Source organism: Neopelma chrysocephalum, unplaced genomic scaffold (assembly GCF_003984885.1).
Source record: "Neopelma chrysocephalum unplaced genomic scaffold, ASM398488v2 Primary Assembly neopelma1_26, whole genome shotgun sequence".
Classification (NCBI taxonomy): domain Eukaryota; kingdom Metazoa; phylum Chordata; class Aves; order Passeriformes; family Pipridae; genus Neopelma; species Neopelma chrysocephalum.
The window spans coordinates 5,648-16,987 of NW_020897695.1; the positions used below are offsets into that span (position 1 = coordinate 5,648).

General features: G+C 37.2%; 1 protein-coding gene across 1 annotated transcript; it reads left to right on the forward strand.

Annotated features, from left to right (window-relative positions):
• The first annotated feature begins 246 nt into the window (after positions 1-246).
• Positions 247-10,039, forward strand: FAM221A (family with sequence similarity 221 member A). The gene is made up of 7 exons (XM_027675235.1): positions 247-372; positions 1,951-2,124; positions 2,594-2,784; positions 4,662-4,868; positions 5,675-5,785; positions 6,479-6,567; positions 8,288-10,039. Exons 1-7 carry the CDS (start codon positions 317-319, stop codon positions 8,348-8,350), a joined length of 891 nt encoding a protein of 296 aa, XP_027531036.1. The 5' UTR covers positions 247-316; the 3' UTR covers positions 8,351-10,039.
• Positions 10,040-11,340: the final 1,301 nt, after the last annotated feature.

Genomic DNA, 11,340 nt, shown 5'->3' on the forward strand with positions numbered 1-11,340 from the left:
GTGAGCCTTTTGTGGGTTACCGCCTAGCTCCCTCCTTTGCGCAAACTAGAATAAACCACAGAAATACGATGTGTGAATTTGCGCTGCGCATCGGGAAACGAGTCGCGTTCGGGAAAACATCCTGGCGCGGGGCTCGCCGTGCCCGTGTACACGGCACACACCCCGTAGTTCCACGCACGTTTCTCAGCAACCGGTGCGGTGCGTGCTGCGGACGACCCGCCTGCCCCTCCCGACTCCCGCCTGCCTCCCGCCTGCCGCGCTCCGTGCGCGGGCGGCGCCCGGCGCTCCCGGCGCCCTGACGGCGGCTGGGCCGGTCATGGAGCGGCTGCAGGTGGAGGCGGAGGCCCTGGAAGAGTACGCGGAGTACCGGCGGTGAGGGGACAGGGGCGGCGCGGTGGGGGTCGCTGGGGCGGGTGCCGGCGGCAGCGGTGCCGCATCCCCCGTGTCCGGCGCGCGGCCCGGGATTCCTCCTGAGGAGATGCTCGCGCTCGCCTACCGCCGTCCCGAAGCCGCTGCTCCGGGGTTTGTGGCGGCTGCGTTGAGTCACATCCACCGCCCACCGTTCACTGTCGCAGCCGGAGGTGCCGTGGCTGGTGTGCCCTGGTGCGGGCATGGCCTAAACGTTGTGCAGCGAAGGAACGCGTCGTTCGTCGCATCCAGGCCCGCCCGGCAGCATGTCTGTGTGATGTGCTGTGAGAGGCCATATGGGCTAGCAGGGAGGTTGGAACTAGGTGATCTTTAATGTCCCCTCCACAGCCATTCTGTGATAATCTGACAGCTGTACTGCTCTTTCAGAAAACACGGACTTGCATGCATCATGAGTTCTAGTTTTGCACTCTATAAACCCCTCATACTACTTTGTGTGTCTTTGCTAATCTCGTCAGCACTCCTCTCGAAAGGCTGAGCAAAAATAAACATAAACATGAACACAGTCATTGTGCTGAAGCGCAATCTGAATTTAGCTTAGGAAAAGTTAAATAAAACACGAAAGGAAGGCACAGTGGTATTTCTTACATAAGGTGTACAGTGATTCAGTGGGTGTTGGCTGGGTTGACGTGCAAATGACAGCGATATGTTGGCACATTATTCTGGTGCTGTACAGTACTGGCAATGCACAAATCCACAGAATATTTGACACAGAATGACTCATTGTGTTTTAGCACACCCAACAAATAATAACTGAAATATTTACAGACATTAATAAACTAAATTTCACCATAGGTAAGTGTTGCAATTAAGTCTTAATTGTATTTTACAGGTTTTACTTATTGTCATCAATTGTTTCTATAAATGCAGAATGTGGATGCTGCTCAGGAGTTCCAGATATTCAGTGACCTTGAATTTGAACATTGTGATAGCTTAAGCAAGGGGGCCTGTCTGAGTTGTGGGATACAGCTCCCATCAACTTTAGCTGCAGAAACTATCATAGCCTTCTTGCAAGTTAGAAGACAACTTGGATGTGTTGTTTGTTACTTTGATGGCAGTTTGTTTTCCTGCTTGCTGTTACTCTCAAACTAGACTAAGATTAGATCACTCGATACAAACAAGTCTACAGTACAGTTAGGTGTAGATAGGTGAAGTGACTTGCCAGAGATCATTCAAGAAGTCTGACGCAGAGCTAGCTGGTTACACGACCCTTGATACTCATTGCTTTTTCTGCCATATGAAAAGGAGTGCTGTGTATTTTCCTTTATTTTTTCCTTTTGCCTTACAAGACTGTTTTTCAGTCTGTCAGAGCAATTTTTTCAAAAGAGCATTATTCATAAAATTTCTCTAAAGATCAGCTATAGTTCTATTAAATGTATATCACTAGAACAGTATTATGAAAAACAAGATTTTCTTTTTGCATTTACAGCAAAAGTACTGTTATATATTATTTGAAAAATATCTAGAGAAATCTACTTTTATTGTCTTCACATCCTTATGGTTCTTTTTATAACATGCTTACAGAATTGTAGGTGATGATGATGGAGGAAAGCTCTTTACTCCTGAGGAATATGAGGAGTACAAAAGAAAAGTACTACCAATTCGATTACAGAACAGGTTGTATGTGAGCTGGAGATCACCAACTGGCATGGACTGTAAGCTTGTGGGACCAGAAACACTGTGCTTTTGTACTCACCGGTAGGCAGTTTTTCTTTTTTCATACCACTGTTTTTTTAAAAATCAGGAAAATGTAAAGTATTTCCTGATACATTACAGTACCACATAAGCAAGTTAATTTAAGGCCTGAGGGTTGAGAAAATAAGGTTTTAGATAGTAAGAACTGTTCTTAAATCTAAATCTCAATAAATTTTTGAGACCAAAATGGTTTTGCAGTCTTCAATAAATTCAGCTTTAAGGCATGAGTTATTGTAGATCATATTGATTCTGATAGTGGTATCAAAACAAAACATAAAGGTCTGTGATATTTATGTGATAAATAGTTGTAAAAGCAGCTGATACTATGCATTTAATTAAAAATTAACAATTAACAGTAATATAATTAAGGATACTTAAACCCCAAATTTGTGAAGTAAATTATAAGGCTCTCAGTTACTTTTCTGATAAATACTAACAAAGTTATGAAAGTTATTATTTTTACCTCTTTTAGGTATAAACAACACAAAACAGACTATGAAGTGCTTCCCAAAGAGCGTCCTATTTGTGTGCCTTGTAGAGTGAGATGTTGTCCATGCCAGTCCTACCACTATGTCCCTCTGAATGGCACACAGCCCATCCGCTGTAGATGCAAACACTTTGCAGACCAGCACAGTGCAGCACCTGGATTTCCATGTAACTCTTGTAAGTTACAGATGGGCTTGCATCATTCTTTGCTAGGAAACTCAAGAGAAACAGAAAGTTAGGGATCTGTATTTGTCCCTGGGTATTAGGTATATGCTGCACTTGTCACTGATGTGTATTTTGATCCTTGAAGGAGGATGAGAAGTGGGAAGGAAGACATCACCTTTTGCAGGAGGGTTTAGAACAAGATCCTTGGCTTCCCCAAGTCCTGTGAAGGAGCATAAGTTTCTGAATGATTTGGTGAGGTGCTTATGGAGACAGATGCCTGAAGTTAGGCAGTATGAAAGCACCGCATTTGCAGTTTGTCACTTCCAGCTGCATGCACGTGACTTTTCTACCTGAACTTGGTAGTTTGTGAGAGAGAAGGGCTGATCTCCATTCCTCTATTGCCTAGTTGAATATAATGTTACTGTATCTTTTCTCAATTCCATAGGAAGTAGCACTCTGTTCCCACATAATACTGTTGTTAGCACTCTAACAAAGCAGTTCCTGAGCAACAGATTGTTGGTCCAGAAAGGTAAATGGGAATGGAGTTTCAAGGAAGAGCTTTGAGAAGGGATTAAGAGGAAGTTTTTTGCTTCAGTTGTTTGAGGTTTAGGTAATGAAACAGCAATAGTTATTGACCACATAAAATAAATAATGCATAGAGATGTTTTAGTTTGAAATCTCAAATTATGTAAGCCGAAGATTTTTTTGCTAGAGTTCTGTTATTAAATTTCTTTCATAAAATGTCACTATTTTGTACAGGAAAAACTGTAAGTGCCAAGACTTGCTTCTGTTTTGGGCTTGTGTTGTTTTAATGTAATGGTATTAGTTTAGTTCAGTGTTGATTAATCTAATGTGATAGATAAATTATAATTGAAAATACTGCTGTTGCACTTTATATATCATATACACTGCATTCTGTGTCCAAACACAGAATATAGAGCTCTGTTACTAGGGAGTGCCCAAAATTATATGAAAAAGCCTTTAACATTCTCAAGAATATGATCCTCGAGCATATTATGCAAGACTTAAAAAAATCTTTCTTGGTGCTCTGCAATATGAACTGTGAGTTGGAAGCAGAGTAATTTGTATAATGAAACATTTGCAAAATCAGTTCCTCAATTTCTTGGTCACATCATTGCTCCAGGGGGGCTTTGATGACAGTTTTATCCCAGAGTTTAGGGCAGATAGGTCACTTCACTTCACTCCACTCTGTTTCTGAATGTCACATGACACTTGTATAACTATTTCAGTTACATCCTGTGACTATGTAAGGTTAAAAACCCCTGTGAAAGTTAGTCTAACAGTACTCTTGTGTAGAACCCATTTTGCTGTTGCTACAGTGTCTGTTCACTACTGAGATAATTTTGCTAATTTTAAAAGACATTTAAATTGTGATTTATATAATAAATTGTGATATGAAGTTTTTTGGCCATGCAACACTGCCATGTGCTGTACAACTCTGGAGGCAATATTGCCAAAATGCTGGCAGGTTGTCATCTTTACCAGTGTCAGAATTTCTTATCCCTTTATTTTTTGTCAGTGGATAGAGAGGAGTGTTGTTAATGGCAATGGACACAAGTTGCAACATAGGAAATATAGTTACATATCAGAAAAGAAATGTCTGATCCAGCATTGGTCCAACCTGCTCAGAGAGGTGGAATCACCATCCTCAGAGGTACTTGAAACTTGACTGAATGAGACCTTGTGACTGGATGGGCTTTATGATCTAATCTCCACAGTGATCCTTTATGTTTATACAATTTTTTGATATAGCTGGATGCTTTTGTAGTGAAGGAACTCTGGTTTTTTACAAGATCAGTTTAGGGAAACCATTTTGTCTGCAATGAGGTATAAATTCGATTATCATCTCACTCATTTTTTTTTATTAGGTTCCAAGTGTTCAGGCTTTCATAGTTGCTTTACCTGTGCATGTGGTCAGCCAACATATGCTCATGAAACAGTTGTGGAAACCAAAGAGGAGCGCTTAGCCCAAGGAAAGCCTGTGGGGCAGGATGTTCCTTATGCTGCTATGGGAGGACTGACTGGTTTTAGTTCACTAGCAGAAGGCTACATGAGACTTGATGACAGTGGAATAGGTAAGTGCAGCTGACCTGAAGTTTTAGTTCTCCAGCTTTGAAAAGTATTAAATCAAAATAGATTTTCAAAGTTTGAAGGCAAACTGGATCAATAGGAGTAGGAACGCAGACAGATGGTTTTTTTTCCAGCAGTCCTTTAGTGTGAAGAGATCACTGTGACCATGTTGTCCAACTTCCTGTAGTGAATTGGTAAAATAACTCTTTATCAACAGTTCTGGTGTTCAGCCCAGTTGCTTGTGATTGAAAGGCAGCATATCTTTTAGAAAGAACTGTAACTTCTCTTTTTCTCTTAATACTTCCACATTATATTTATGTTAATCCTTTAGCCTAATAGTGCCCAGGAATTTCTTGGTTATATATTTACAGCATTTTTGTTTTCAGACTCAAAGGTTAATAGCTGTTCAGCTTAAAAAAACAGAGGTAATTCATAGAACAGACATGTTAGTTGGCCTTGATACTTCTGCTGTTCTGTGATTTTGTGTCATTTAATAATGGACACATTTTGTCCTGAAATATTGTTTTATCTATAATTGCCATATATTCATTATTTCTTTTTTAAATTCTGATCTGGTTTCCTGGATTTGTCAGAAGTTTAGAAACTATGGTATTGCCATAGTAACTAAAGAAACAAAGCTTTCCATTTCTTTTGAAGCCATCCTTGTAATGCTTTTGTTAACTCAAGTTTATGGGGAGTGCACTGAGAGTTGTAGATATGAATTTGTAGCCTTGTTTTGACCCCATCACGTATATTAGGAATCTATCTCATGAAGTTAATTATTGTTTTCATTCGACTTCTTTTCTAACAGGTGCTCCTTCTGCTGAACTTTTAGAAGCCCCCATTACCAGCATGGATCATCCATTTCTAAAAGCATTTCAGGGGCCCTCTAGTTCCGCTCAAATCACCTCACAGAGAGCAGGTGATGTATAAGTAGGATAATACTGTTATACAAAAAGAATTTAATATAAAATTAAATGATTTTATTAATGAATTGAAGGATGATTAGGGCTAGAATAAAAGTTAAACATTGAATATTGAAGACTTGTTATGTGAAAAGTTAATACAGCATTCATGTACTTAAAATGTTTAGAATAACTGTTTTCTTAATGCTTGTTATTTCTGGTTATGATGTGGTTTTTACCTTACATGATTTTCTCCTAGCATTTGTTATCTTCCCCATTAACGGTGTCACCTATTCATTGGGTCAGTTTTTAAAATTTTTTAATTCCTACGAGAAGCTCATTATATCTGAACTGGTTGTATATATTCAGCATAATCCTGTGAAACTGCCTTCTGCCAGAAAGTCTTTTCTAGATGGAATTATAGATCAGTTATGCCTATTTTATGTCCCTTGTTTAGTATAAAAATTTAGCAATTACTCTAACTGTTGAACATCTCCAAGACAATTTATAATAGCTGCTAGCCTAGATTAAAGAGGTTTCTCTTTGATCCCAATTGCTGTGTTTTGTACTTGCCTGTAAAGGTGAGTTCTCATTATACATGTATTTTGCCAAATGTAAAACATAACTAATGGAATGACAAGTATCCTTAATGAAAAAGGAGTTTTGTTTTGGTTTTTTTTGGTTTGTTTGTTTGTTTGTTTGTTTTTCAGGTAGTTCAAGTGCCACAGGGCAAATTTCTCATGGAAAACCTTCAGAAGAAGATGACATGGCTTACTTTGAAAAACGTTATCAAGAACGGGCAAGTTACCACATTTCTTCCCTAATTTAAATACACTTTCACGAGAGAATGTCTAAAATGCTACATATGTGATTTAAGTAGCATATAAATGTAATATATAGTTACTTCTCTTGCTCCTGAGAAAGCACTAGCTTCTTAACATAATGTTTTAAATACAGTTAAGAGCTATTACAAGATTTCAGAGGCCAGTCATGTGAGATGCCATTTACCTTAACTGGACAGATTTTAATTGAAGTAACCTGCCATTACAGAAAAACTGAAATATTTTACTATGTGACAAAAAGAAACGACAAAGCAGACTCACAGCAAGTCCCCTGTGACATTTAGGACTGTATGTTTTCTACCTCATTTATAAAATTCATGTGGTTTTTTTTAATGAATGTCTGAATAAGTTGGGCTAAATCTGGTCTGTCTTTCTTAGATGATCTGTATCACTCCCTTAGAGGTGTCTCCTCCACCCCACTATCTTAAATTTAAATGCCCTGTGGTATAGGTTACTTACATGCTTAAATACCAATTCTTTCCCCACATAAGCTCCTTAGCTCCGCCACCTCCGCTGAAGTGTGTCTTGACTGTTTATGAATTCTTTTGTAAGGCAGTGTTGCATAATTAACTTTTAAAATCGAAACTGCTGTTATGGTTGGTGCTTGCAACAAGGTGTTTGTTAAAGAGAAAGCTGTTCTAGCTTTGTGAAATGTTAAATAGCTTTCCTTATTTTGGAAATCATCACAAAATATGGTCCAATGTTAAAAATATTATCAGTTAATAGAAAACATGTTACTATCAAATCCAAATTCCTCCATTTCTTTCCCCCCCCAAGATTTTATTTTCTTTGCAAAAGATAGTAGGAATTTCAGCTACAAACCTCAAGCCTCCAAATAAGGAAAAATGTTTTAAAATCAGCTCCTGTATAGACCAACAACAGGATTGCTTAGCAGTGAGTTCATTTGTAGGGACATCCAAATGAGGAATGAGGCTTGACTTCCTTTTGACATTATTTTATGAGAGGGGAAAAAGCATGTTAATTTTTTTTCTGGCATTTTTGTTAGCAGTGTGATATCTAGTATTAGATGCAAAACCCCATGCAGTCTTTTTATGTAATTACTCTAAATATAATTTCATTCACTAATGTAACAATACTTGAGAACAACAGATATATTGGTTTGGATTAATAGTCTTACTACAAAATGGCATAGTTAAATGTATATGTGTTGCTAAATCTTACCATGCTGTAAGAGCCTACTGTGTAGAAAAAATTCTCACAAGAGGAAGTCATGACCTTGTGCATCAGTGAGGAGACACTGAGACGGAGGTTTAGCATCTCTCTCAGCACCATTCTTTGGTGACTTTGTGCATGCTGGTTCATCTAAATCTGTTAGACATCTGTAAAAAAGCTGCTTTACCTTACACAGAGATAAACTCATGAACATTTGTGAGGCACACTGGCCTTGAGGAATACGTAAGTACCTAGATTGCCATTATCAGAAATAAGGCAGCCCTGATTTGAATAGGGGAGGAGCAGTAGAGCTATGAAAGTGCTCCTTTGTCCTATGGTGCAAACATAAGCAATGCTAGGTTGGGCTAATAATGCTCTGTAGCTCTCTTCACTGCATGTATCACTCTGGTAAATTTGTGGCTGGATGTAGCATTTTAATATTGCATTGTTAGCTGACTTGCAAATTAGTGCTTCAACCACTGTTGATGTCTTTTCTTGTTACAGCTGAAAATGGAGAAAGCTGCTAAACGGAGAGGGAAAAGTCCAGTGCCATCAAAGAAGCCATGAGATCAATAAATAAACAAATAAATATTTATTATTTGGCACACTGCTCAGATTGCATTGAGTATTTTTCTCTGTGCCTACCTGCATACTTGTGTTTATTAATTTATTTATTCTGTTGTTTTGTTATTTTGCTGAAGTTAATTTTTAATTATCTTGTTATAATAAAATTGATTCTTTAATCAATGTGTTTCTAATCTCCAGAACTGTTACACAGATATTTATTTGAGAATGGAAAATCATATTTAGAGAGTTGCAGAACTATTATTTAAGGTCTGAGAGAATAACCATGTATTTAAATATTAGGTTGTCAGAGGGCAAAAAAAAATGTCTTACTCTTAGACTTCTGTGACACATTTTCTTTATTTGTAGAGTCCTTTGAACTCATCTTGTTAATGGATTTTTACTTGGTGAGATTCGTTCTGTTAATATTGACATTTTAATATTTCCTTTAATTTTTTTTCCTTTCTGTTAGCTTCATCTCCTTTACATAAAATTCAAACATACCATTCTTCTATCACACTTCTCTAGGCTCTGTTCTTGCCATCATATAAATATTTTTTTACATGTGGCATTCTGTACTCTTGTAAATCCATTTCCACACTTATGAGCTACTTGAAGGGATCTTGCTTGTATACTTTATCCCAGATTTCTCTGGTGGTACCATTCTCCCAGTTTTGCTTGTCTGTTACTGTCCATAACAACTATTACACTAAACTTCTGAAAACATTAAGTGTAAATGGATTTGTTATTTATTGCATGTAAATAAATAATTGTATTGTGTTTGATACAAACTTATTTATCCAGCAGATTCATCATGTCTTATCCAACACAGACTGAGGAACTGTGCTTTTGTATTCTTTGTCCATATGCACAGCTGTGGCAGCATATGTTGTATTAAAGGTAGCGGACAGGAAAATATAAAATTTGGTGACTTTGTGTGGTGGTTTAATTCTGTGAAGCAGCACAGCAAGAACTTGGTACAGAATAACTGGCAGAGGGTGCAGCTTAGGAGGTAAAAGCAGAGCCTGAGCTAAGTTATTCTCCTTTGAAAAGAGAGATGTGTAAATCAGTTTGTCCTTAAAAATACTTGAAGATATCTCTTGGACTGGAGACTTTACAGATAGTATGTGTGTACTGAGACTTTACAGCAAGAATTGGGAGAAGCTTACAAAGCTTTGTTTCCCATTGGAGAGAAAGCCTCTATGTGCCTGATCGACAAAGGAAAAGAGGTGAGTTTGAGGGCATTTAGTGCAGGGCATCTTGCTTTTTTGTTCAGATATCAGCTATGGCAGGGAAAGAGAGTTCTTAGGAGTGCATGTGGGTCATACAGTGAGTGATGGAGACAGCTGGAATATGAATGAGATGGGAGTGGAAAGCTCAGTTGCTGAAATTCAAAGATTTAAGAGAGCCATTTACCTTTATTCTGACCTATACAGCCATTACTGCAGATGCCAATCAGACAAGCTAATCTGTTACTTTAGTTTAAATGCATAATACATCAAAGTGTCTAATGAATGTTATAAAAGTACCTTTACTGTTAAATTCTACACAGGTACATGCTGCTTTATTTTAATAAGTGAAAATACTAATTTGAGCTCCCTCTTCTGGCCCTGGCAAGCAATCCCTTCTACATATCCTCTGCTTGGTCTTGTAAGTAAATGGAGATTTCTCAATGGAATCACAAGAAAAAAACCCAAATATAAATAACATTGGTAAAAAAAAAAAGGTAACTAAAAATACAGAAAAAAAAATTCAGTTTTCAGAGACATTATCACAAGCTTAATAGCAGAAGTTTATTCTAGTTTTGGATACATCCCCGTGACTATACCCACTAGGGAATGCAGTTCTGGAATGTATATGTGTGTTTCAGGGATGAGCTTTCTCACAGAGAAATATTGTTAAAGGCAGAGGTTTTAATAGTTACAATAAACTTGTATTTTTCGTTCCTTTTTATACTGATAACATAACTCTTAGGAAATAATGTATTCTGCTTTTTTGACATTACAAATTGAAAATATTTGTCAGTTTTAAATGTTAACTGCCAAATTAAGTTCTACTAAGCTCTACTTTGATCATCATGAACTGGTTTTGTTAAAGTAATTTTAAAAATTTTTTATTCTGTGCTTAAATTTATTTAATGTTTCCACTTAAATGATATGAAGACATTATTACATTTATTTTATGGTATTACTTTTCAGTTGGAAAACAGGTTGGATCATAAAAATATCAGCTGCATTTAAATATTGCTTAGGAGTTCTGACCACTTTTCACTCATGTTGATGATGTCCAAGGAAAAGAAACTCAGTTTCCTTACTAGAAGGCATAGTTTTGCTTCTTGGTATTCACATAATACTTTTTTTCTGAAATTTTATTTATAACTGTACGTGAAAAACCTGGTACAATGCATCTTAATATTGCTGGCTGCCAAAAAAGGAACACGGATGTCATGTCTTAAGTGAAATTTGAATTTATCCTAAAAAAAAATAAATTTGTAGGATAAAATTGCAACCTCCAATTCTATTGAAAAATCTCTTTATACATCTATTACAAAAGAATTTTTTTTTAAATAATATAAAAGCAGAGACCAAATGCTAGTGTGTTTGCCATTAACACTTGTCATTAAATAAAGAGCTCATTTTAACTGATATTTGTTGATGGCTTGTTTTCCTGAGAGCAGCCATGAACTTTGAACAAAATATCATAGAACAGATAAGAACCATTCATGTGTATGATTTATTGGTGGGCGTATATCAGTTGTTCAGCTAGACACATTAACTCTTTCTGACCCTGATCCAAGGAATAAGGCATGAGGGAAAGGGTTTGTTGTCATACAAAAGAGTGCTCTAAACTGTTAAAGTCTAATCATATAGGTCTTGGGCAAAGATTAAGCATGTCTCATTTTTAAAATAGCTGACATTCAAATCAATATTTTGCCATTATTATTACACTCCTAGAGTGTAGAACAGCATTTTTTTACTAGTTTTAATCATCCT